This window comes from Carlito syrichta, unplaced genomic scaffold, assembly GCF_000164805.1.
Source record: "Carlito syrichta isolate Samal-C Ts95f unplaced genomic scaffold, Tarsius_syrichta-2.0.1 Scaffold309486, whole genome shotgun sequence".
NCBI lineage: Eukaryota > Metazoa > Chordata > Mammalia > Primates > Tarsiidae > Carlito > Carlito syrichta.
In genome coordinates, this window is record NW_007253582.1 from 813,929 (window position 1) to 841,507 (window position 27,579).

Below are 27,579 nucleotides of genomic sequence, written 5' to 3' on the forward strand. Positions count from 1 at the left end.
TTCAACTGGGACCCAGAGAGGTTCTTCAGCTTGTTCTGTGTCACACAGTTAAGTATTGGCAGATATGGAATGAAAACACACTTCTCTTGCCAGGATTTGGAGCATTTCCTGTCATAAAATATGTGTGTGTTTTTTTAAATGACCAATCCTATGAAACATCTCATATTTTGTGAAAACCTGGAAAAAATGGAAAATTTAAGCAAATTGGAGTTTGGATTCTGAGTAGAATCAAAATGAGTCTGTTATGTTTGTGAGTGTGTGTGCCTACACACATATGAAATTACACTTTTTTTCTTAGTTCCTTAAATATAGGTGCATTTGTTTTTAGAGTTGTGATATATTTAAATCAGAAAGAAATTCTGTTATCTTTGAGAAACCCCTGAGAACACTCAAATGGTTGAAACTACCACCTGGCTTGGTCAAATTGTGACATGATCATAAAGTAAGCCCATTATCAACTTTATCTTTTGCTATATTTGTTGGACTATGATTTCTCTTTGTGCTAATTATCAGATTAAAATTACTAGTTAGAAGAGCACTGAAAAGATACAAGTCATAAAACATCTGATTGCAGACTACTGGTAGTTATTGGGGTCAGTCAACTGACTGGGCATGGTATTCTCTGTGCTGAAACATGACCATGGAAACCAAAAGCACAGAATAGTTGGAGCACTTATGAGAGATTTATCTGGGAAGCACTTCAGGTTTCTAATGAAAAAGTGGTTGGCAGTTGTTATTCAGGTTGTATGCCTGATAATTTGCCCAGAATTATTAAAGTGATTTACTGAGTTTCAAAGAGCTATGGTTAGACCATTATCATTTTTAGTGGATAATGATATGATACATTATATTGTATAATATGAAGATGTCTCATGCACCTGATAGTTGTACTTTACCTCAAACTATCATAAACTTTTTTTTTAATAGTATTAAGTGCTGAAACCCTCTTGTTGACACGTTTTTGTTTTTCTGTTGCAGAGTTCTTTTGTAGAGCTATCCTTTGGAATGATATTTTCATAATGAGTCAACAAGGTTATGTGGCTACACCCCCCTATTCTCAGTCCCAGCCTGGAATAGGCCTTTCTCCACCTCATTATGGGCACTATGGAGACCCGTCGCACGCATCATCTCCACAAGGTAAAGTGCATTATTTTGACTTGTATGTGTTTGTTGAGTTCTCAGACTCAGAGACAATAAGACATTCTAAAAGAAGAGCTTTGAAAGTACTGAATGCCTGCTATATGATGTACTGGCCTGAGATCATAGGATCTTTTGGAAAGGATCATAGCAGAACTCTATATCACCAGTTTGGTTATTGCAAGAAATACAAGTTTGGTTTTTAAATATTAGACTAAAACGAAGCTTTCCTTAGTGTCTTATTCTTATTGTTAGACTTGTTCTTGCTGTTAATTAGTAGTGTGAGGTTATTATAAATATTTAATAAAAATGAATTACATTTTTTTTTTTTTGAGTTGGAGTCTCATTCTGTCTCCCAGACTGGAGTGCAGTGGCCGCTCCTGGCCACCGCAGCTTCGACCTGCTAGGCTCCGGCGATCCTTCCGCCTCAGCCTTCCAAGTAGCTGGAACTACAGGCGCGCGCTACCACGCCCATCTAATTTTTGATTTATTGTAGAGATGAGGTCTGGCCAAGTTGCCCAGGCGGGTCTCAACCCACGGGCTCAGGCATTCCACTCACCTCAGCCTCCCAAAGGCGCGGGATTACAGGCTGAGCCACCGAGCCCGGCTATGAATTACATTTTTAAATGAATTAAATTTACATGTCCTTTCCTGGGATTGGTCCTAGCTAAATTATATATCATTTATGTGTACATTGTGAAAATGGGCCATGTATACATCAGTGAGTAACTCTTAGGGCTCACTGGAACCAGCTCAGATATCTAGGCTACAGGTTTTGCTAGATAGCATGCAAGAAGTGCAGTCAGTCAGAGGTGAAGAAAGCCCTATAGGGAGCCTTATGTTAGTAACCATACATAATTTGATGCAGAGATTATGAATATCCTGTGGAAAATCACCCTTAAGATTTAGTCTTCCCTAAACCTGTAAATTCCTCCAATTACTAGTCCTCTTTTATAGCTAAGAAAATGGAATGTTTGATATAGTGGGACTTGTCTAAGGTCATAGAGCTGGCAAGTAGTGGCGCAAGAATTCATAAGGTCTCTTAGGAGGCAAACAACAAACTCTCATATGCTCCTAAATATAACACCCTCTTTCCTCTGTTCACAGCTATCTTCCTGAGAACATACTCACCGCACTCAGGGACTCTCAACCTTGGCCCCGCCTTAGGCTCTGACTCAGTATGGTTTATGCTCCGCTCCATAACTTGTCTCCCCATCTCCCTTCCATTTCCCTCACCAGAGTTTTCCATGGCCTCCCATTATTCAATGTGGTAGACATTATCCTGTCTTCCTCTTTTGTTTTTGACACTGTCTACCCTCTTGTTTTTATAAAACTCTCCTCTCCTTTGGTTTCAGTGACACCATCCTTTCACTGTTTTGCTTGGTTGCTTTCTGGACATCTCTTCCGAAAGTGTCCTTCTACATGATCCTTAGGTGTAGCTGTTTCTTTCTGTGTCCTATTATCACTTTTCTTTTCTTACTCTATAGATTTTTCTCTAAGCTGTATCATTCCCCATAAAGTACTTTTCCCTGAGATCTATTTCTCCAGCCCAGATGTCTCCCCTAAGTGCCAGGTCCATAATTCAGCTGCCCACCTGTTTACTTAGGCACATAAAACTCATCATGCCCCAAATAATTCAGTATTCTTTTATAGAAGCCTGTTTTTTCTGGCATTCCGTATCTCACTTATTATCTTCAGTGATCCACACCAGAAACTCACTGTTAAAAAAATATATATATCTCCTTTCTACTTCCTCCAATACAAATTGATTTCCCAAATACTTTTGGAACATCGTAAACATCTTTCCTATCTGCTTCCCCTCTCTATCCTCCTCCTGTCACTCTTGCAGTTCAGTTCATCCATCTTTCACCTGGATTAAGAATATGGTCCCTTCACAGTCTTCCCTCTCTCCAATACTGCCTTTTCCAAACCATCAGCTCTTGAGCCAGAGGGATTTTTAACAGCTTGAAAATCAAATATGGACTTTCCTTTTTATAAAGGTTAAAACCTTTTATGTCTATTTATATTTTAAGCCTATTTATATTTTAAGCTCTTTAGGCTTTCATTATTTTACCCACTTTCTTTTTTCAGTTTATCTGCCCCATTCTCACACTTGTTGCTTCAGTGACACTAAGTCATTGTCATTTGGAGGCCAGTTTTACTTGTTCCTTGGTTAGCAGTTCCCACTACCAGAAAGCCTGCCCATGCCTCTACCATGTTCTCATGACAGGACTTCTCCTCACCCTCCTCCTTCAGATGCAGTTCAAGTGCCATGCTTGTAGGCATGTCTGACTTTTTTCTTCCTCGAGTTTATTGATAATTCCTTTTCTCCTTTTGTGTTTTCCTAACACCTTTGCAGATCTCTATACCATTTACCATCCTGTGTTATAATAGATGTGCCTAGAGTAGAGAAGTTACTCATTAAATGTTTTAAAATGATTTTTATTTTAATTGACAAAAAAATTATCTATTTGTCATGTACAACATATTGTTTTGAAATATGAACACATTGTGGAATGGCTAAATCGAGGTAATTAAAAATGTTTAGTCCATGAATTAACAGAATGCCAAGCTGCAGCATTTATTAGCAAAATACCCTGGTATTTACCAATATTTTAAAAAGCTGTCTTTGTTGTATTAAATCCTTCATGTTTTAATTTAACCTTGTTTCTTCTTCTTTTTTTTGAGTTAGAGTCTCACTCTGTCATCCAGGCTGGAGTGCAGTGGCACACTCATGGCCACCGCAGCCTTGACCTGCTGGGTTCAGGCGATCCTTCTACCTCAGCCTTCCCGTTAGCTGGAACTACAGGCATGTGCTGCCACGCCCAGCTTATTTTTTGATTTATTGTAGAGACAAGGTCTCACCAAGTTGCCCAGGCTGGTCTCGAACCCCCGAGCTCAGGCAATTCTCTCTCCTCGGCCTCCCAAAGTGCTGGGATTACAGGCTTGAGCCACCATGCCTTGCCAAATCTGTTTTTTCTTATTCAATTCTCAGACAGAAAACCAAGCTATCATACTCTGTGGAATTAACACCTTTCTATAAATTATGGTGTTTCTGCTTAATTATTTAAGACTTTCACTAAATTACCCTAACCTTTATTTCTTTGTGCTGAATAACCTGAAATACTTTAATTTTCAGTCATCGTGTTTCTTCTTGTCTAGATCTTTTTATTGAATTTGGGACAAACATAGGCAACCTCCACTGTGGGTCTTTGAAGTATCTGATCCACCGTAGATCTGGCCAGTGCTAATTCTTGCTTTGTTTTCCTCACATGTCATATTTCCATTTATGCCTATACATTGTGTGTTTTTATTATGCTGGTGCTATGTAGTAACACATTTAACAGACTTACTGAGTACACAGACTACTTGTGGTGATATAACAATGAATAAAGAGAACCTAATGTCAGTCCTTATAGCACTTACTTATCCAGTGGGGTATGCATTAAACAAATTAACAATGGAAATTCAGGGAAGTGCTATCACAGTAGAGGTAGAGAGTGCTATGGAAGCATGTGACAGGGGTACCCAACCAAGGCTTTAGAGGGGAGGGGACTTTCCTGGAGGAAATGCCCTGAAAGATGAGTGAGAGCTGGCAGGTTGAGAGGCAGCTTGGGGCTGGCAGGGGGACCTTTGAAGACCCGCAAGACATTTGGCATGGCTGGGATGTGGCATGTGAGCAGTAAGAGATGCTTCTGGAGGGGGAAGTGGAACCATCTTAAAGAATTTAGACTGTATTGTAAAGGTAGTCAAGTACTGATGAAGTGACTTAATCGGGAAAGGGTCACAATCCATTGTACATTTAGAAAGTGTGAAGAAGGAATTAGGGCTGAGCATGCCGCTCTCTGAAACAAAGTTTTTCAGCCTCAGCACTCTTGACATTTGGGGCCAACCAGAAAGTGGCGGGGCACTGTCCCATGCATTGCAGGTTATTTAGTAGCAGCGCCCTTGGCCTCTACTCACTGGATACCAGCATTACCTCCTCCTACCTTTTGGGAGTTTTGGCAATCAAAAATGCCCTAGACATTGCCAAGGGCAAAATCAGTTGTGACTGTGGACCACTGGCCTGGAAGCTCAGAGTCAAGAAATCTTAATGTCCTGGTACTCGGATAGAAGCTGTGGGGTGGTACAAAGGCTCCCAATAAATAGTGAGCTTTTGTAGGTACCACCTAACACAGTGCTGCAGGAACCCCAGCCTTACAGTTTTACCCATGCAATAAAGAGTCCATCTTTGTTTATTTTAAATGCCTTTCCTCTCTACAAATGGTTTTTAACCCTTTGCACTCGGAGACTTCTTATGGATCACCTACTAGCAACTTGACTACACTTTTTCATGAAATAGTGAAAAACTAATCACTTCATATTAAATAGTATTGTGTTGGAACTGATTATTTTATTGTAATGCTACTTGGATTATAACGGAATTTTGAACATGGAAGAATTTTTATGACAAAAAAACAAAACTTTATATCTTACATTTATCTAACATGTGGTAACGTGTGAAACAGTCACCAACGTGCATTGCAGGTTCATTGATACATGTTGTACAAAAGTAATTTGTTTGACGTCTTCCACCTAGTGTTTTTCTATTCGAGCAGACAATGCAGTCTTGTTTTCTTCCTCCTATAATATGTAGTTTATTGTCCAGTCTGTGGTTCGAAGATAATGTGGAAAGATGCACTCATGATTCCTGAAAACCGTTTCTCAACTGACGGATTTTTCAATGCAATCTGCCTTCAACTTTGAACGTCTCTTTCTTTTAAGGCTATAGTAACTTGCTTATCTGTCTTTTCAAGTTATGCCATATGATGCAAAGAGGGTATACTCACAGCTGCCTTTCTTATACAAATGTTCTTTATTACTGCCTTCTATTACAAAGAAGTATAGGTACCACTGTGAAAGCACTTCACACATTCGATTTCTATCTGATGCCAGCTGATACTTTTTAACGTATATCTCAGTATATATTCTATATCTTTATTTGCTTTTTCGTGCAATTTGAATAGAAAACTTCAAGGAGACATACGTTTTTGAAAAATTTGCATTTGCATAAGTTTGTCTTGTATAATGACTAGCAATCTTTTTTTGTCCCCTCATAGGACATAAAAAGAGTGGTTTGCTAGATTTGTGATGTCCCCTCAGAGGGGACGTATGAGTACAAAGGATTAATTTTGTTTTTAGTTTGTCAGATCCAGGACCAAACTCAAGGTATACTTTTCTGTGATGTGGTTTTAGTCAGTGTTCCTTTGCTAATAACAATCGCCTCTAGAAGAAAAGGATTTATTAAAGGGTATCAGGAAATAAACAGATTATTAAACAAAGGCAGAGAGCCAGACTTGGGTCTCTGTGGTCCATAATGATGCACAGTCCCACACAGGATCATTCCACCATCAGTCACCAACTTTTCTATCCCAGAATAACCAACTCTGCCACCAGACTGGCCAGTGTTTCCCAAAGATGTATTGCTTTGCCCAATTTAGAGCCTGTGGCAAGCCCAATTGTAAGGGAGTCTAGGAAATGGAGTTTCTGCCTTTCCAGCTCAGGACCATACAGGGCAAGCCAGAGTTTGAAATTGTCATTAAGTAAATGAGTTTATAGTATCAGCCACTGATTAAAGACCAATTTGTGGTCTTAGACATATATACATATTCTTGGTCTAAGCACAGTTACTTCATTCTCACTGTGTAGTTTTCCCTACCTATTAAAACTCTCCTAGTGCTCTATAAATAGCCTGATGCTATTTGTATCTGATCACTTTTGAAAATGCCAATAGTGTGGCCAGGGGAGGACTATGACTTTTCAGATATTAATGATACTGACTTCCCTTTGCCCTGGGGACAGAGTCCAAATGACACACAGGAAACAAACAGATCCCAACCAACCTGCACAGCCTCCACTCTGGCCACTTTCCCTCACAGTCTCCACACTGAACCTTTTGCCAGTTCCTGGTCATGCCGTGCTCTCTCATGTCTTTGCTCAAGCTTTGCCTTCTGGCTGTCTTTTCCCCTCAGCCTGTCTTTCATACTAAGAAAATTCCTAGTTGTCCTTCAAGCTAAAGCAGTCCTTCCCTTTGATCCCCACAGGAAGAGTTAGGTAGCCCTTCTGCATATCATAACACTCATCCCAAGGCACAGTGATGATTTGTTTGCATGGTTGTCTCTTCCCTAAGTGCCTCAAAGGCATGTTAAATGTGTGTTGAATAAGAATGAGTTTGAATCATTAAGATAGAGTGGATTCCCCCAAAACAAAAGGGAGCGCACATTTTAGTAAGACTGGTGTATAAAAAAAGTTCTGCTTGGGTATATCAGAACTGTTTAATGAATCCCTAGACACATAAATGGGGATTGTTGATAAAGATATCTATTAACTTACTTATTTAAAAAAAACAATATCTTTTCTTCTTGTAGTACATGTGATTATTTAAGTTGAAAATATTTTAGCCATTGCCTTACTAGACTCAGGTGTGGCCATGTGCTCTTTGAGCTATGACTGTCGCCATGCTTCCTGGCGTTGGCCCCCTTTCCTACCTTGGGGAAGTGAATCTTCTCATTCTCTCTCTCTAATTTACTTTTAAATCAATGTATTTTCCAATCTAAAAAAAAAAAAAGAAAATATTTTAATACTACTGTTGTGGATTTTCTACTTTTGTCCAAAGTAATGTCTTAGAAATGAAAATGCAAGTGTGCATGTAACTATGGAACATATGCTTTGTTGGAATAAAAATGCTTGAATAGGGAGAGCAGGGGATGTGACAGGAGAGAGGAAACAACGGTTCTCAGTGTTTTCATACCTGTTGCCTCTGATTCTCAGAACAGTCTTTGGAGATGAACATTATTGCCATGATGTGGTATTACAAGTCGATGTATTGAAAAATAAGGCATCTTGTCAGAGTCGTGAATTCAAACCCAAGTCTGTGGGCTGAAAGTCTCTTTACTGGGTTTGGATTTATAACTTTATATTAACATGTAGTATTATAAGTATGTTATTTGCTGGCATGGTGGCTCATGCCTAATATAATCCCAGCACTTTGGGGAGCCAAGGCAAGAGGTTTGCTTGAGCCCAGGAATTTGTGATCAGCCTAGGTAACATAGTGAGAGCTCATCTCTACAAAAAGTTTCGCCAGGTGTAGTGGTGTGTGCCTGTTGTCCCAGCTACTTGGGAGGGCTGAGGCAGACCGATCCTCTGAGGTTGAGGCTGTGGTGAGCCGTGATTGTGCCACTGTATCTCAGACTGGGCAACAGAGTGAGACCCCAACTAAAAAAATAAATAACTGTTGAAAATGGTGTTATATGAAAAATTGCTAAATAAACTATGACTGTAGAGTTAATACAACAAATATATTCAGTTTAAGGAATCTTGTTTTAAGAGAAGAAATCCTTGTGAACGTTTCAATAATATTATTCATGAAAACAGGCTTTTCACTGGTTACCTGTTATTCTAGATTATACAAACACCTGAAATCACCCGCTTGAAAGCATTATTATAATAATTATTACAATGTAAGAAACTTCCTGGTTGACTGCAGGTCATCCAGTCAGTTTCTTTCTATTGAGGGAATAAAACTTTCTGAATGAAGATAACAAAAGAAAGGAGATGTTAATGTAAAATACCATCAGGAGATCAAATGGAGTGCACAGCAGGCAGCTAGGAGGTCACAGATTACCTTGCCAGAAAGGAGGGGAGGGTCAAAAGTAAATTGAATAGGTCAGAGCAAAAACAAGCCAGATGGAGGTAGACAGGGCAAGCAGGATAATTGTTTTCTGTTTTTCTTTTATGAGGCTAGAGGGGAGTCTCACTGACATTCTAGTCTAAACCTTTCAGGTTACAGAGAGAAAGCTGAGGTCGTCAAGGATAAGCTTATTGCCCAGCGCCATACACCAAGTATGGCCTTTAACTACTGTAGTGACCCTGTGTGATAACTACAGTAACCAGGCCCAGTGAATTTTCTCCTCTACCTTGCCTCCCTAGAAGACAAGATAAAATTACTGGAAATAGTTCCAAAGAGAAACAATTTAAGATCTCTATTTGAGAAGCGCTGCTTATAAATGAAAACACTGCCAGGAGCATCCGCTAATTGCATGTGGTCCCATATTTTGTCTGAGTGAGTGGGATGACGAGCAGTCCCCCTACTGGTTATCACCCAATTATTCAGGATTCTGGAAAAATTATTAAGCTCCAAAGCAGGTACTCAGGATTTGTTAGAAAAACAGACCCTGTTCTCCACTTGCTCTCCTCATGCTGTAGCCCAGGGGTCTTTTCAGTGGTGTGGTGTCCGTCGTGCCCCCCCCACCATAGTTAGAGTTTGAATGCTCTACCACACATTTTCCTCCCTTTCCCTGATTTATTTTCTGACATCCAACTGACATTTGCCATTGCATGTTCAAGTATCCCTTGTGTGGTAGTGTGCTCTGTGAAGGTTCTAACTAGTGTGCTCTGTGAAGGTTATTTCTGCTGTTTTAGTTTCTGTTTAGTGTTAAAATGATTCCCTTCTTTTCTGGTCTTCTATAATTATGATAGTGAAATACCTGTGCCAGAGCCTGGCATTGACAGATCTGGAGGAGATCTTTTCCTAACCCATTTGTTTCCCTCCTCCACCTAGTTTTCATTTTTAACCTAATGTCCTTGCATCGGCTCTTTTTGCACTTTAATATAAAAAGATTTCTATGCTTAAGAAGACCGATATACTTCTAAATTCATGCGCCTCTCTTGCAGGTATGATGAAGCCAGCCGGGCCCTTGGGAACTGCTGCCCCTGGGATGCTGTTGCCTCCAGGCCCTTCTCCTTCAGTACCCCATCAGTTTGGCCAGAATGGAGCTCATGCCTCAGGTCATCCTCCCCAAAGGTAAGCTAGGTAGATTCCAGTCCTTATTTGTATATTCTACTAAAATGGTCTCAGAAATACCTTCCAAACTTGAATGTTTATTGGTTTAAAGTTTGACTTCTTCATAATGTCTATATTCTTGGGGGGAAAAAAAAAAAAAACTACTGAAAAACTGCCTTAGGAAACAAAGCAAAAAAACAAAGGAAAAAAATTTCGGAGGAAAAGATCAACATTTGTAAATATTTAAAAATATGTCAAAAACTACTTGTTTCAAACCTAATATTTTATTATATTCGGTTTATTTTGTATTAATCTCTAATTCCTTCAGATGCTGATGGCCTGTATTCCTCAATAGAATTTGAAATCACCCTTGGATCCTTCACAGAACTGAACTCAGTGCCAATAGGTGCTTAATGCATATTTTTAATTAAATCAGATTGCGGCCAATGGTAAAATCTATGAGTTTGATATGGAAGGCCCATAGATGCCAGTGAAGGACTCTCAGAAGGCAGGGCTATAGTAGAAACAACACAGTAAGTAAACCTTGTTTGTGTTTATAATAAATTGAGGAAGAAAAAAGTTGGAAGCAGGCCTAGAGAAGCCAAGGTATGAGATATGTGAAATATTTAGAGGCTGCAACCCTCTAAGGACTGTTCCCTGGGAAGGGAGCCAGCAACACACCTTCCCCATTAGAAATCCCATTATTGTTTGTCCTGTAAGGTGTGGCTGCTGAGAGGTACAGCACCAAACTCTGGGCAGTGTTGATTCTGGAGTTTCTCCAAGGACTACCCAAAAGCTTCATTTATCAGGTTCCTTTCCCAGGTTGTTAGACTGGGGGGTGATGGAGAGAGTAACCCATGTATGAGTCTGAACTTTGCTAATGGTGAAGTGATTTAGTCATTATCTTTTAAGAAGCCTGTAGTCCTCCATAGCAGGAAAACTCCCTCTGGGATTTTAAAAATCATCTCATTGAGTCTCCTACAGGACATTTGTGAGTTTGACACTAGCTGGCTCTTGTTTGTCATAACAACTTTTGCTCTTGAATGTTAGCTGGAGAATACAGAGGGAAATTAATGCAGAAAATACAGGATGATTCTAATTTGGCTTAAGTCAGATTGTGCTTTGAGCTCTGTGCAAGAAGTCAAAGGCCCTTAGTGGAGACTTGACCCTACTGCCCCTAGTCTCAAAGAGTGCTAGAAGGGCAATAAAGGGAAAGCAAAAAGACTAAGACCCAAGATGGCTTTTCTAGTTCAAGCAATTAACTAACTATGGATGCTGGTAAAGTTCTTTGGCCTCGCCAGGCCTTATTTTTCTCACTTATAAAATAAGAAGATAGAATTATTATTTCAGAAGTAAAGGAGAGGAGATCGGGAAAATTCATTGTTGTGGACTTCCAAACTTTTTTTTTTTTTTTTTGGAGTTGGAGTCTCACTCTGTCCCCCAGGCTACAGTGCAGTGGCACACTCACATACTACAGCCTCAACCTGCTGAGCTCAGGAGATCCTTTCACCTCATCCTTCCAAGTAGCTGGAACGACAGGCCTGTGCCACCACACCTGGCTAATTTTTTTTGTTTTGTTTTTTGATTTATTGTAGAGATGGGGTCTCGCCACGTTGCCCAGGCTGGTCTCGAACCCCTGGGTATAGGCATTCCTCTTGCTTCTGCCTCCCAAAGTGCTGGGATTACAGGTGTGAGTGACTGTGCCTGGCTGTATTTCAGATATTTTTAAAAAAAGAAATGCAAAGATTGAACAGTTGCCTTCGAGTTTAGAAAAGGTTTTGGGCACTGGTATTAGCCTGGACTGGATTGATCTTTTTGGTTTATCGCCATTTGTTTCGCTTGATTAAGTTGCTTAGCAGTAAGTAAATCATGGACTTTGCCATCAAGCAGGCCCTGGCTGTGCGAATATGAGCCCAGCACAGGGTCTGGGCCAGTGGTGAGCGTAGACTCTAGAGTAAGGACTTGTTTGCTAACCTTGGCCCAAGCAGTTACCAGCTGGATAAGTGACATAACCTCTAATGTGCCTTGGTTTGCTCAAGACAATTGTGACAACAATATGTGGTTGTGAGGATTTTGATGATTAATGTATGCCAGGTACCTTACACAGTACACAGTACCCATGAAGGACTCAACACACGGTTAGCAGTTGTCAATATTATTTCCACTGAATATGGAAAGTCCACTGCCTAGAGCTTGTTCTTCCTTAGAGCTCAGTCTAGTTATTGATGACAGCTCAATTTCAGAAACGGCTTTTATTGTGCTTACCAGGGAAGCACTGACAGATGTTGCCTTCTCCCCTTCACTATTCACTAACTACAACTTGCATACTGAATGAAAATGTAGAATTAGGTGAAAAAATGAAAAGGTCAGAGAAAAGTCTAGGATCTCAGGTTAAGTCTCGTGTACCATGCTGCCTTGCCCTCATGGGACACGTTTCTGTGTACACAGTGCAATCCTAGGGCAAAGTGCACAGTGATTGTGCAGGTGAGTTACACTAGGCTGATGACAGAGGTTGTCAAAGAGCATAGATGGTATGCAGCCTTTTTTGTGGGTTTTATATTTTGTCTGTGTCATTTGCACTTAAAAGATTGATCAAAGAACTCCTTTATTAATGTTTACCATATCTAAACTATCAAATAAAAACAAGAGCTAATTCAGTTACTATGTTGCTTTGAATAAAAAATGCATACTTTTTATTTTTAAATTATTGCTATTTTGAAGATAATGCTATATAAAATTTTAAAATCATGCCTTTTGATCTTGACTGAAGAAGAATAAATGTCTTAAACCTGTAAATAATGCTAAAGTTATCAACATAGGGTTACCACTGAGTAGGATTAATTTGTAAAAAAAAAAAAAAATTCTACATCCTAAAAATTCATTTTTTAGTAGTAAGATAAAAAGTCAATTATTTAATTAGAAGTCATCTTATTTGTCTAAGAAACGGTGAATTGAAGGAGACAGGGACCCAGCTTCCCAAATTGAAACTGATGTATGTGAACCTATTGATTCAGAAATGGATTTCAATGGAGAGGAGGGAGCAATAAAAATAAGAGAAATAGTTGTTTTTTCTTTAATTTTTTTAAATATGGAAAGCAATGATAGAATTTCTCAGAGCTTTAATTTTCTCTACTCTATGGGCTGGATATTTAAAATCCAGATTTTGCTTTAATCAAATCTTGAAAAATTTGGCATCTTATCTTCATATACACAAACTTCAGCGTGCATCTCATTTTTTGAACAATTTGTTGCAAACTTGAAAATGGGGAGTGTTTGAAGGTAAGCAAGCCACAGACAGCTGAGTCTACTCTACAGAGGATTAGGATTAAATTGAGGTTGAATTTTCATGTTTTATTAATAACTTAGAATTAATCCTTTATTAACTTCTTTCTGGTGGTGAATCATCCCTTTTCTAACATTCATTGAAACAGTAAATTAAAATATATAATCGAGTATTTCTCAGTCCAGAAGCATGTTAAACGAAGGCAATCAACGTGAGAAGTATTTAACTTTGTATGGTTCTTAATTTTAACCACGTTATTTTAATAGCAAGAAAGGGATCATTCTGCTCTACCTGCTAGTTTTTATTGTTTGAAAGCTGAGAGCTCAGAAATTAAGTGACTTGCCTGTGATCACACAATAGGTGTCTACACTAAGGGTGGGAGGACCTGGATTTTCACTTAAACTTTACTCTCACATGCTGTGTAACTTTGAATAACTAATTTAGTAAAGTAATGAAATTGCAAAATATTAAACCAGTTTGTATGTTTAAAACGTTCTGTTAATCTCTTTTCCCTTTTGTAACAGTTTTGTTACCTACTTAATAACATTTTTATTTTTTAAGTTGATAATATTGTTTTTAAAAACCAAATCTAGGCTGAGTGTGGTGGCTCGTGCCTGTAATCCCAGCATTTGGGAAGCTGAGGTGGGAGGATTTCTTGAGCCCAGGAGTTTGAGGCCAGCCTAGGCAACATAGCGAGACCTCATCTGTTCAAAAAATAAAATAATTAGCAGGGTATAGTGGTACGTGCCTGTAGTCTCAGTGATTTGGGAGGCTGAGGCAAAAGGATTGCCTGAGCCCAGGAGGTGGAGGCTGTGGTGAGCCTTGATTGTGCCACTGCACTCCAGCCTGGTGACAGAGTGAGACTCTGACTCAAAAAACAAAGCAAAACAAAAAACCAAATATATTAAAACTTACCATGTTTAAGTTGGTCAGAAAGAAATGATTTATTTGTGAATTTCTGAAGCCTAATTCCCAGGACATGTATTAAACTCTGAATGATGAGTAGCCATTTATGGATTGAAGGTAATAGCTGGGAGTTGTATATTCTCTAATTTTCAGTTTTAAATCTTTGATCTTTGTTAAGTTAAAAAAATACTTGAGGCTGCTTGTGTCATAACTCTTATTTGAAAATACATTTTGTCCTACCAGTATTTTCTATATAAAAAGGGATTCACAGAATTTTATGTTTTAAAAATATTATTAGGAGAACTTTTTCCTCAATTTAAATGCTGCTTCCCTGGTTCCTGCTTATCAGCTCCAAACTCTGTAACCAAACTTCACTGCATCCACTGTTATAGTCTATAGTGCATGTACATCCCCTCTGTGTATAATTAATTACTCCAATTATCTATCCCCCATGAGTGAGTTTTTAAAAAAGACACAAAGGATTATTTCTTTAAAAAAAGAAATAGTTTAAGACTTCTTATGAGACAATTGATTTATAAAACAGATCTTCTGCAGTTCTTGAAATCCCTTTCAAGTGACCACAGTGTATTTTAAATGTGTCAAGCAAGAGTTATGTTTTACCCTGTGTGTTTCACTAGTGTAATTGATTGGCGATATAAAGAAAACTTTTACTGTGAAAAGTTAACATTTGTATTTTCTATCTTTATTCGTATTTTTTCAAAATGTATTTAAATTACAGCTGCTTAGTCTAACTATATTGACCTTTGTAACAGGAGAAGATTTTTGACAGTTTTGCTTAGCAATATTTTGCGGTTATAATGTTATTCATTTTAATTTTATAATCTTTTATAGTCAGTTATCTGCTATAGGATGGCTTGTACCTGTGGGTACAATGAAAAGAGCATTTTCATCATTCATTTATCTCAAAGTGTGAAATTTCATTCTGGAAATATACTTAATGTCATACAATCAGTAATGAGTGAAAAATTTAGTTTTTGTTTATAATAGTTACACCATTCAAAACATATAGAGAAAAATGACAAGATAAAATTGGTGTGATATTTTGAAAAATGTACTTTCTTAAAACATGGGAAAAGACTGGTCAGAGTATTGTCACAAATAAGTTGTGGAACTTCAGGCAAGCCTCTCTCAGGCACTGCTCCAAACTCTTCCAGTGGAAGTAGGGGCAGAAGGCAAGACGTCAGCCACTAGGGAAATTGTTCCCAATTTACAGATATAGAAATTGAAATCAGAGTTATACTGTTTGGGAAAATTTAACTTTATTTAAAATTTGAAATTGATAATGAGTCCATAATGTGACTCTTAGCCAGGTATCACACTCATTTGGCAGATTAACCACAATAGTTTAGATGGTGAACTTTTTAAATACAAAACAAGGAACAATACCTAAAATAAGTTCAAACTAAATCAAAAGTGAAGCATGATGGGATTTTTAGATTTCAAAAAAGTGAGCCATTCCAAAATGTCTTAATGAGTTGTTCATTTTCAAGTATTAAATAGGGAATGTCCTGTTCACTTCAAATTGTAGTGTAGATGATGTTTTGTTAAAAAATGGAGTAGGAACCGGGCTCGGTGGCTCAGCCTGTAATCCCACACTTTGGGAGGCTGAGGTGAGTGGATTGCCTGAGCCCCGCGGATTCGAGACCCACCTGGGCAACTTGGCGAGACCTCATCTCTACAATAAATCAAAAAATTAGCAGGGCGTGGTAGCGCGCTCCTGTAGTTCCAGCTACTTGTAAGGCAGAGGTTGAAGGATCGCCAGAGCCCAGCAGGTGAGGCTGCAGTGGCCGGAAGTGGCCACTGCACTCCAGTCTGGGCGACAGAGTGAGACCAACTCAAAAAAAAAAAAATAAAGTAAGATATAAGCAGAATGATCATAAACATACAGCCATAAAGCATTTCGTTTTCTTGATTTCTGTTCTATTGATCATTAGCTTTATTTCAGATAAGCCTATGGTGGATTTCACTTCCCAACTTGATTTCCAAAGCTGGTTGTGTGCTCCTGTTACAGATTTTTTCCTTTTTTCTATCTTGACATGTTCAGCCTGTGAGCATAGATGTGAGATAATGCTACATGATTTATGTTGAGCTCACATCAAGCTTAATTAAATGTTTAACATGGATTAGCCATTTTTCTAGTGCCTTATTTAATCTTGCAAGCTATTGACATCTGGTGTATGTCATTTGCTTATGAGACTCTATGATATTGTTTAACAGCCTTTTTTCCCCTCTCAGATTTCCAGGTCCTCCACCTGTCAACAACGTGGCATCTTCTTATGCACCATATCAACCTTCTACCCAGTCGTCTTATCCAAGTCCTGTGTCCACTTCATCTGTCACCCAGCTAGGCAGTCAGCTCAGTGCTATGCAGATCAACAGCTATGGTAACAGTTTTATTATTAGCATTTGTTGACTGCTTTATGTCATGCTTATTTTTTATAAGAAAGTTTTCCTGACGGGCTCGGTGGCTCAGCCTGTAATCCCACGCCTTTGGGAGGCTGAGGTGAGTGGGATTGCCTGAGCCCGCGGGTTCAAGACCCACCTGTGCAGCAAGACCTCATCTCTACAATAAATCAAAAAATCAGCCGGGCATGGCAGCGCATGCCTGTAATTTCGGTTACTCGGAAGGCTGAGGCAGAAGGATCGCCGAAGCCCAGCAGGTTGAGGCTGTGGTGGCCGGGAGCGGCCACTGCACTCCAGTCTGCGCGACAGAGTGAGACTCCAACTCAAAAAATAAAAAAAAAAAAAAAAAAAAAGAAAGTTTCCTTCACTTTAAAAATAAATGTAACTATGACATACCATATTGAAGTAGTATTTGGACTTTTTTATATAAGGCATCTCTATTATGTATGCCTATAATTATTTTTTTTTTCCTGATCATGCTGCCATTTATTTCAAGATAATTGAAGGACCCTCAGAATATTTAATGATAAAGCAGTCAATGATAAAACAATAAAAAACAAAAAATGTTGACTTCACAAATAAACATCAGAACAGTGAAATTATCTTAAGAAATAAAATAAAGGTAGTTTTAACCTTATGTTGCTTAGTATGAAGCCCCAAAATTGAAAATATAATACTCATTGTTTCACAGTGCATTTTTATTCTGTGTTTAGATCATGGGAATAATGGAAGCTCAGATGTTGTAAGACAGAAAAGAGAGGAATAGGAGAGAAAGAGTTATAGTACTGAGATGTACATCAATAGAAGTGCTGTATATTCTCGGAGTCATGGAAATCTTCATTGTAATGGCAACATTGTCAGCCATTTATCTTGATGAAGAATGTTGCCATACTACTTAAAATTAGTTTTTCAGAATATTTTCTGTCATTTACTGATTTCAGAGTGGCTAAGTCTCCAAAGAAGCAACTCAGTTTCACATAATCAGAGAAAGGAAAACATAATCTGGTTTTACAGATAATTCCAGTAGTATTGGAAACCAGGTTAGGGGCCCATTCCTTTTCTCTGGTTATTTCTACCTAGTTCTGAAATTTATTTGATCAAGTCAAGCACAGAGTGTAAATAATTTATTGAACATATAAGTTATCTGAGTAATGCTTGTTATGTAATACATTTTCTTCCTATATGATTTTCTAGAGTTTGCACCAGATCCAGATGCCATAATTAATGCATATATATCATGTAAAGTTAACACAATTGAATTAAAATTTATCTTATTTATTCTCCCACTAAAATTATGAGTGTTGCTTTTACCCTTTAAAAATTTTCTAGTTTTATAAAATGCCTCAAATAGTATTTGTATTACTTTCTGAATGAAGATTTCAATTGGTAATTAAAAAAATTGTACTTATAAAGTGTCTTCTTGCTTATGTCAGCAAAACATGTGTCTTGTAGGAGTCTGAGAGTTGAAAAATGTGCATTCAGGTGGGCTGGTCTTTCTCACGCAGGTTCGGGCATGGCTCCCCCCAACCAGGGGCCCCCTCCACGACCTCCACAGCCGTCCATTTTGCAGCCTGGCTCTCAGGTTCTTCCACCACCGCCCACCACACTAAATGGCCCTGGTGCCTCATCTCTGCTTCCTCCTCCAACATACAGGCTGGATGGGCACCCTGGGCCTGCTCATCCAAATGCCCAGTACCAGCCTCCACCTCTTCCAGGCCAGACCCTGGGCACTGGATATCCTCCGCAACAGGGTAAGGTGGGCAGGGTTCAGAGGAAGGCCTTGGGCAACCTAGGGGAACCTTTACCTGAAGGTCAGCTTTGATCCTATGTTAGCAGGTATCTATCACTTACTTTTGAAGAGTGGTAGTTTTTGACTAGTATGCCAAGAAAAAGAAATGGGGAATCGTAGATATTCACACTTGACTCCTGCCTTTTTTAGTAAGATGGAAAGTGCAACATGCTTGACTGAACAGCATAATATTGTCAATGAGTTTTACATATGGGATTTGGGATTATAGTCATTTCTTTTAAAATTTTTTCCAAGCTGCCAGCTCTGGCCCCCAGATGGCAGGAGCACAGCTCTCCTACCCAGGAGGCTTCCCTGGAGGGCCTGCCCAGATGGCTGGTCCACCACCACCCCAGAAGAAGCTGGATCCTGACTCTATCCCCAGCCCGGTAAGTGCTCTTCTTATGCCCACTGTCTCCCTCATCAAAGGAGCATTACTTATTCATTGTTCTCAGAAGCTCTTCAGTTTGTTAGCATTTATCCTGTCCTTTATCATAGAAATTAGGGCACATTCATCACAAAGACATTTTCTTATATGTATGGAAGAGGAGAGGTATCCTAGGGTTATGGGCATACTAGGGGACTCCATGAGAGAACAGCCTATGTAGATATTTTTTCTTTTCTGTTGTATAAATTTGGCAGTGTCTATTAATGTTTCCATTGACATATATTGGCAGCATCTATTGTTGGTTAATGAGTAATTTGCAGTAAGACTATATTCTATAAAATGTACTATTTTAGATAACTAAAGGACCCTTTTCAATAAGCGTAAGAGACCCATGAAGACTGAAAGTATAAAGTATTTTACATTCTGCATATAAAAAATAGTTTTATGTAGAGTTAGAACTGTTACTTATCTCTTTGTAACCCAAGTGATTTTCTTTGCAGAGCTATTCTTTAATAATTGTATCAGTGAGCGTTGCTAGGTTATTCTGCGTAGCAAACAATTCTCAACTTTGCTTGTAACTGCAAAGGTGTATTTATCACTCAGGTTACATGTAGGCTGCAGCAGTTACAGATTGGCTTTAGGCTCTGCTTTAGCTTCCCTTTTCATTTCAGAGTCCAGGGTGAAGAGGCTGGTTTTTTAAAAATTATTTTTGTGGTAGAAGGAGAAAGGGAAAGGAGCTGGCCAAAACGTGCAATAGCTCATAAGGCTTTCTTTCGTGTGTGGCATGTGTTACAACCACTCACATGACCTTGACCAAAACAAGTATAACAAAGCCCAATGTCACAATGGAAGCAGGGATGTGTATTTCTCTCTCAGGAGAAGCTGCAGGTCTTATGGCAATGAGCAGGGATTTCAAATCCTTTCAGAATAATAATTAAATGGACTACAGTTAATTCTGGGTCTTTGAATAGGTTATATAAGCATAAGTAGAAAGAGTTAGAAATAAACTAAGGAGCACAAAGAGCTACTATTTTAGTTAACTTTTGCTGTGTAACAAACCACCACAAAACTTAGTAGCTTGGAACCACTGCTTACTAATACACACACACACACACACACACACACACACACACACACACACACACATATACATATATACATATATAGATATACATAGATATATATATATATATTTTTTTTTAAGTTGTCGGGCAGTTTTGCTGATCTGGACCAGTCTTGACTGATTTGAGCTGGGCTTGCTCATGCATCTGGGGTCAGCTGGAGGCTTGGCTGGGCCTGGATGGGTTTAGTTTCCCGTAGCTGCTATAACAAACCACCACAAATTAGATGACTCAAAAGAGCAGAAATTTTATGCTCTCACAGTTCTGGAGGCCAGAAGTACAAAAGCAATGCCCTAGCAGGTGCTGTGTTTTAAGTATTTGCCCTCTTTAAAAGTCATGCTGAGCCGGGCTCGGTGGCTCAGCCTGTAATCCCGTGCCTTTGGGAGGCTGAGGTGAGTGGATTGCCTGAGCCCGCAGGTTCGAGACCCGCCTGGGCAGCAAGACCTCATCTCTACAGTAAATCAAAAAATCAGCTGGGCATGGTAGTGCATGCCTGTAATTCCAGCTACTTGAAAGGCTGAGGTGGAAGGATCACCGGAGCCCAGCAGGTCTAGGCTGCGGTAGCTGGGAGCGACCACTGCACTCCAGTCTGGGTGACAGAGTGAGACTCCAACTCAAAAAAAATAAATAAATAAAAGTCATGCTGAAATTTAATCCCCTGGGTGGTAGTATTGAGAGGCAGGGCCTTTAAGAGGTGATTGGAGCCGGGCTCGGTGGCTCAGCCTGTGATCCCGCGCTTTGGGAGGTGAGGTGAATGGATTGCCTGAGCCTGCGGGTTCAAGACCCACCCGGGCAAGCGAGACTTCTTCTCTACAATAAATCAAAAAAATTAGCTGGATGTGGTAGCACATGCCTGTAGTTCCAGCTACTTGGAAGGCGGAGACAGAAAGATTGCCGGAGCCCAGCAGGTCGAGGCTGCGGTGGCCGGGAGCGGCCACTGCACTCCAGTCTGGGTGACAGAGTGAGACTCCAACTCAAAAAAAAAAAAAAAAAAAAGAGGTGATTGGGTCATGAGAGTTCTGCCCACATGAATGGATTAATAATTTATGTATTTGTGGGTTTCACGGGAGTCAACTGGTGCCTTTAAAAGAAAAGGAAGAGAGACATAAGCTAGCTCTCTCAGCCCCTGTACCATGTTATGTGCTGCACCATAGTGGGATTCTGCAGAGTCTCTACCAGCAAGAAGGCCCTCACTGGATGTGGCCTCTCAACCTGGTACTTCTTAACCTCTATAAAAAATAAGTATCTTTTCTTTATAAATTTCCCAGTTTCAGGTATTCTGTTATAAGCAATGAAAAATGAACTAAGATAGCATGGTTGTGCTCCCTCTGGAGGCTGTAGGGGAGAATCTGTACCTTGGCTCTTCTGGTGGCTTAAGGCCTTTCTTGGCTTGTGACCACACGACTCTAACCTCTGCTTCTGTGGTCACATGGCTACTTCCTCCTCCCTGTGTCGTTCTTTAAGTTTCACCTGGATCACTCAGGATGAGCTTCTCCTTTCATATTCTTAATTTAACCAGTACTTTTGCCATAGGTAATATTCACAGGTTTCAGGGATTAGGACATGGGTGTATCTTTTGGGAGGGCCACCATTCTGCCCACCATATTTAGTGTCATTCATGTGTTTCGTGTCTGGTACCCATCTGTTGGTGGGGGATAATTGGGCCATATTGTCAAGCAGGCTAGACCAGGTTTGTTTACATGGTGGCAGACATCCAAGAGGGAAAGCAGGAGGGTGCCAGACCTCTTGAGGCTAGGCTTAGAACTGGCACATCACCACTTCTGCTATATTCTTTTAGCCAAAGCAAGTCACAAAACCACTCCAGATTCAAGAAGTAGAAAATGTACTCTGCCTCTTTATTGGAGGAGCAGTAAGTTACATAGAAAAGGGCACAGATGTAGGGAAGGGTGGAGAATTTTGGCTAATTTTGTAATCTATCACTTAGTCTATATTTATTTAAATATAAACTTGAAGATTTGGAATAAAGTATCTGTTGCTATAACATGTTAGAAATTAAATGTTAACCCTCAGTGCTTTTATTGATACTCATATTACTAGTTGTTACTTTTATGGCTTAAAAGGGAGAAAGACAGAGATTTATTTTAGCTCGCTCAGTTGTGGGGACTGAATCTGCAGGTCAGGCTAACAGGCTGGAGACCTAGGGAAGAGTTATTATTGCAACTCAAGTCCAAAGGCACCTGGGGGCAGAAGTCCCCCTTTCTCAGGGAGTGTCAGTCTTTTCTCTTAAGGCATCAGCTGACTGGATGAGGCCAGTCCACATCATGGAGGGGAATCTGCTGTACTCAATGTCTACTGGTTTAAATGTTAATCACATTGAAGAAAATACCTTCACAGCACCATCTGGACTGGTGTGTGCCCCAAAGATGGGTGGTATGACCTTGCCAAGTTGACACAAAAAATTAACCATCACATCCCCTTTCTCTTGGATTATTTACAGTTATTTGATGATATACTTAAATTTTTTTCTCTCTAGATTGTTTTTTTTTTTTTTTTTGAGTTGGAGTCTCACTCGGTCACCCAGACTGGAGTGCAGTGGCCGCTCCCGGCCACCGCAGCCTTGACCTGCTGGGCTCCAGCGATCCTTCCGCCTCAACCTTCCGAGTAGCCGGAATTACAGGCACACGCTACCACGCCCGGCTGATTTTTTGATTTATTGTAGAGATGAGGTCTCGCTGCCCAGGTGGGTCTCGAACCCGCAGGCTCAGGCAATTCACTTACCTCAGCCTCCCAAAGGCGCGGGATCACAGGCTAAGCCACCGAGCCCGGCTCTAGATTGTTCTTACCAGAATAGGAATATCCTATGATACCTCCCATCATTAATTAAAGAAGCCTCTCTTGGCCTCTTCCCAAATTTGGATCCAGTTTCTGCCCATCTCTTGGCTTTATTTTATAGCAAGAAATCTCCAGAAGCGTTGCCTGCTGTCTTCAGTTTGTCTCCACCCACTCCTGAACCTGTTCCAGTTTAGATTTCATCATCAAAACCCCCAGTACTGTGCTAGTCCAGGATGCCAGTCACCTCCCATTACCAAATCTAATGGTCAGTTCTCAGGTCTCACCTATCTTGACTGTCACCAGCAGTTGACAGATCTGTTTCCTCCATTGCCCTTGAAACACAACCTTTACATTTGGCTTCTGGGTTACCACCCATTCACTTATGTCTCTGCCTTCCCCACTGGTGACTCTTATCTCCTTTGTTGGTTTCTCCCTATCTCTCCGACCATCTAGTGTTAGAAGTGTCTCAAGACTTCCTCTTTGGACCTGTCCCTTTCTCCATTGACATTTGCTCTCTAGGTCAACGTTACTCACAAATTTTTTTCCAGGAGAGCATCATAGACATGAACTCAGAGTATATTAGAAATTCTCGTTCTCAGGCCTCAGCCCAGATCTAAGGAATTGGAATCTCTAGGGGTGGAGACCTGGATATCTGTGTTTCAACAAGCTTTTCAGATGATTCTTAGATATGCTAAAGTTTGTGAAGTACCACTCTAGGTGATGTCATTCTTTCTCAAGACTTTAAATGAGAATGCAAATGTTTCTAGTCAAGACCTTTTCCCTGAAATCCAGATCCAATTCCATTCTTCTAGCTCTTCAGGCCCAAAACTTTGGTATCATCTTTGCTTCTCTCTTTCTTGCACACCTCACATTGTATTCTTTAGCTGGTTCTATTGGTCACCCCTTATCTACTGGGTGATATAATCTACCTGGATGATTATAGGAGCTTCCTAACTGGTCTCCCTGCTCTGTCAGTCTACACGCAGCAACCAAGGTGATCCATTCCAATTCTAAGCTCACATCATGGCTAAAAAAGTCTGCCAACATTCCTCTAGCTAAAAACCAACATTCTTAACAGTAGACTGCAAGTCTCTACAGTATCTGCCATATACCCCCCCCACCCCACCTTTCACCTGGGCTCTTGCCTTCTCTACCCCTTTGCCTCAGTCATACCAGCCTCATTACTCCTTGACATGCCAGGTGTGCTCCCACCTCAAGGCCTTTGCACTTGACGTCCTTCTGCTTAGATACTCTCCCCCTAGATGCACACAGGGCATAGCGCACCTTCTCTTTCTTCATTATTATTATTGCTTCTCCCCAGTCTAACTGGCACTGCTGTGGATTGATTTAGAAATGTAATTACTACTTATAACGTCTCTTTGGAGACAGAGTTTTGTAAATTGCAAATGGATAATTTAAAAATAAACTTTTTGGAAAGGTAATCTATTGAAAGCGAACTATGTTCAATATATAGGCTCAGTGCATCAGGTACTATAATATATTATTATGGCTTTTACTTCACTTTCATATTTGACTTTTTGTTGGTTAAAATGATTGAAATACATGTTGATAATGTAAAAACTACTCTGATTTTGAATGAACTTGATTAACTTTGTGGTCAAATATAGAATATAATGACAGTGTTTTGATTTCTGTTTTCTTCTTGTCTCTGTCCATGGTCGTTTCAGCTGTGTCTGACAGTAGTTATATTTGGAACACATTTTATATTTTAATTTGATAACAACTTAAATCCTAAGTAAAGAAGGCAGACATGAAGATTTAAAAGCAGGCTAAGTCTGTCACCAACATTCTATTAAACCAATGATGTCAATGCCAGCTGGGGCCTGGATTAGATGGGATGGGAGGAAAGAATAGACAAGGCAATACTTCAGAGTTTTTCAGAAGACAATTTTCATATTATTATTATTATTATTATTTTGAGTCAAGGGTTTCACTCTGTCACCCAGGCTGGAATACAGTGGCATGGCTCAAAGCAGCCTTGTCCTCCTGGACTCAGACAATCCTTCCAGCTCAGCGTCCTGTGTAGCTGGGACTAAAGGTGTGCACCACTACTCACAGCTAATTTTTTGATTTTTTTGTAGAGATGAGATTTTGCTGTGTTGTCCAGCTGGTCTCAGACTCCTAGGTTCAATTGATCTCCCACCTTGATCTCCTCAAGTACTGAGTGTATAGGCATGAGCCACCATGCCCAGCCTAGAGTTTTCTTTTAATTGCAGAAAGTATTTTCTTTAAGCAGTTGTTTGCCATTTCTTTTCCTATCAGAATCTTTTTTTTAAAATGCTTACCTATAGTGCTAATAACCAAATTAAATAAAAATAAAGTTCTCTGCAGGATCTGGTTCAGAGCTCAGAGAATTACAGAATAGAATTTGGAAACTTATCTAAAATTTTGAAAGTAAAAAAAGGTGGAACTAATCACATGTTAGGTTCTCAATAAGGAGAATCTGATCTGAAATGAACTGAATTTAGAAAATGTGTGGTGTGTGTGTGTGTGAATAATGAGAGGGAAGGAAAAAATTGAGTGTTGGGAAGAGCCTTGACTGACTTTAACTTGCTCTTGATGACTTCTTTGTCAGATCCAGGTGATCGAGAATGATAGAGCCACCAGAGGAGGACAAGTTTATGCCACCAACATCAGAGGCCAGATCCCTCCCCTGGTCACTACAGATTATGTGATACAAGACCAAGGTATTTATTTGCAATAATAGTTTTGATTGAGGTTTTAAAATTTTTTACCATTTTATAAGCAAACACACTGATACCCTTCAATAATGTTTTACTGATGAGAAGTCTCATTATAGCTGATAACAGACCAATTTACCATTAATCCCTTAAGTACTGAGAAAGTACTACCAAGTGAATTTCTCTGCTTGTAGAAGTCAGAGAGTTTCCAATTAGGTGTAGAGTAATATATCTGCTTAAGAAAAGTCTGTATTTGTTCAGCTCTCTCACTTTACAGAAGTGAGGATAAGGCCCAGGGAGGTTAAATGACTTGTCCAAGGCCACACACCCAGGTTAGAGTCAGAGCCAATAAAGAAAAGCACCTGTTTTAAAAACATTGCTCCTTTGTCTCTGGAAACAGGATCTGGTTTTGAGACTTGCCCCTTGGTTCTGTGCTTCTTATCCGTCTTTTAAGACCCTGTTGAAGCACCTGATCCTTGATGTAGTTACCTCTGGTCCAAGTGACAGAGTCATTGTCTCCTTGTGCCACATCTTAGTCTATTTGTTTCTCTATGATACTAACTGTGCTGCATTTTCATGATCTGTTTTAATTATCTCTCCTAGCATGGGCCTTAGCTTCATAAATGTTTGTTGAGTTAATTTATTGAATGTTTTCAGATTATCCCATAGTGCTCTTTATTAAGCATCTTAAGAAGTTTTGAATCTTAGTTCCTAAGGTTGCTGAATTACCTGCTGTAGCCATACCTTTCCTATCCCACTGTTGCATACCAGTTTTTATAAAAAATAGATTCTCGATAGCTTTTTTCCAACTTTATTTTTGTGTATATTATCTTCCCGAAAGAAAAGTATATGTAGTCACCTTTATGAGCTCACTCATATGCATATTTTACTGTCAAAAATAAATCCTTTAAAGATAACAAATAGCCAGTTTTAAAATATTATTGATCATTTCAACTAGTAAAAGTTGAGTACAGTGGAAAATCAAAATACCTTTAAAATATATATATTTTTTGAGTTGGAGTCCCACTCTGTCGCCCAGACTGGAGTGCAGTGGCCGCTCCCGGCCACCACAGCCTCGACCTGCTGGGTTCCGGCGATCCTTCCGCCTCAGCCTTCCAAGTAACCGGAATTACAGGCATGTGCTACCACACCCGACTGATTTTTTTGATTTTATTGTAGAGATGAGGTCTCGCTGCCCAGGCGGGTCTCGAACCCGCGGGCTCAGGCAATCCACTCACCTCAGCCTCTCAAGGCACGGGATTACAGGCTGAGCCACCGAGCCTGGCTTAAAATATTTTTTAAAATTCTTAGTTCACAGTCTGTGTAACATTGTGATGATGATAATGAGGAAGGTTTTGTCCAAATATGGAACAAAGTGTTCAGCATATTTACATGTATTGCCTAATAATTTTTTTCTTTATATTCCTGCTGCCAAAACACTGGTTTTACCCTCTATTAGGATTGACCTTGATTCTTAAAGCAGTGGACCATCTACCATCTCAAACCTTTTTCTGCTCCCAGAAGCTGTCGTGTACACTTTGGGTAGATTGATTTTCTTCAAGTATTCATTTGATCATCTTATTCTTGTTTAAAAAAAATAATGTTTCATTGTTGACCATGGGCAAGCAGGATTGGTCTCCACCCCTCATCTAGAATTCCAGGCCTTCAGAACCTGGATCCAATTTATCCAGGATGTTGCAGAGAATTAGGATGGGTTCTTACTCCACTTTTGCCACTTACTAACTCATTGACTGTTGGCAGGTCACTTAACCTGCTGGTGTCTCAGTTTCCTCCTCAGTAAAGTGGATCATAAAGCTATCGATCACATAGGGCTCTTAAGGGACTAAAATGAGTTTGCATATGACCATTGCAGAATGATACCTGACACATTTGCTGTTATTATTAGCCTTGTTGTTATCCTGTTTGTTTCCTTTTCGTATCCTTCCATGTTTCCTTGTATTATCCTTATTATTTCCCCCCTTCTCTCAGACCCTCTGCAGAAGAACCCAAGAAATGGATTAGGCCTGCAGTCATGTTAATGTGTTCTTCACGATATTTTGTTTTGTTTCTATTTGAATTAGTTGCCATTACATAAAAATCAAAATATTTTGTGTAAAATTCCAGATTTCCAACTTGTGCTTAAAAATGTGAAACCTTCCCGTGCCTTTGGGAGGCGGAGGTGAGTGGATTGCCTGAGCCCGCGGGTTCAAGACCTGCC

The 27,579-nt window shown here is 39.7% G+C and overlaps 1 protein-coding gene across 1 annotated transcript in view; it reads left to right on the plus strand.

Annotated features, from left to right (window-relative positions):
• The first annotated feature begins 981 nt into the window (after nucleotides 1-981).
• The window catches only part of SEC24D (SEC24 homolog D, COPII coat complex component), a 100,750-nt gene continuing 74,152 nt past the window's right edge, over nucleotides 982-27,579 (plus strand). The window contains exons 1-6 of the mRNA XM_008067357.2: nucleotides 982-1,137; nucleotides 9,850-9,979; nucleotides 16,404-16,552; nucleotides 18,077-18,322; nucleotides 18,616-18,746; nucleotides 25,256-25,367. Of these exons, the coding sequence (XP_008065548.2) occupies nucleotides 1,020-1,137; nucleotides 9,850-9,979; nucleotides 16,404-16,552; nucleotides 18,077-18,322; nucleotides 18,616-18,746; nucleotides 25,256-25,367 (886 nt within the window). The 5' untranslated portion in view covers nucleotides 982-1,019. The remainder of the gene's footprint in view (nucleotides 1,138-9,849; nucleotides 9,980-16,403; nucleotides 16,553-18,076; nucleotides 18,323-18,615; nucleotides 18,747-25,255; nucleotides 25,368-27,579) is intronic.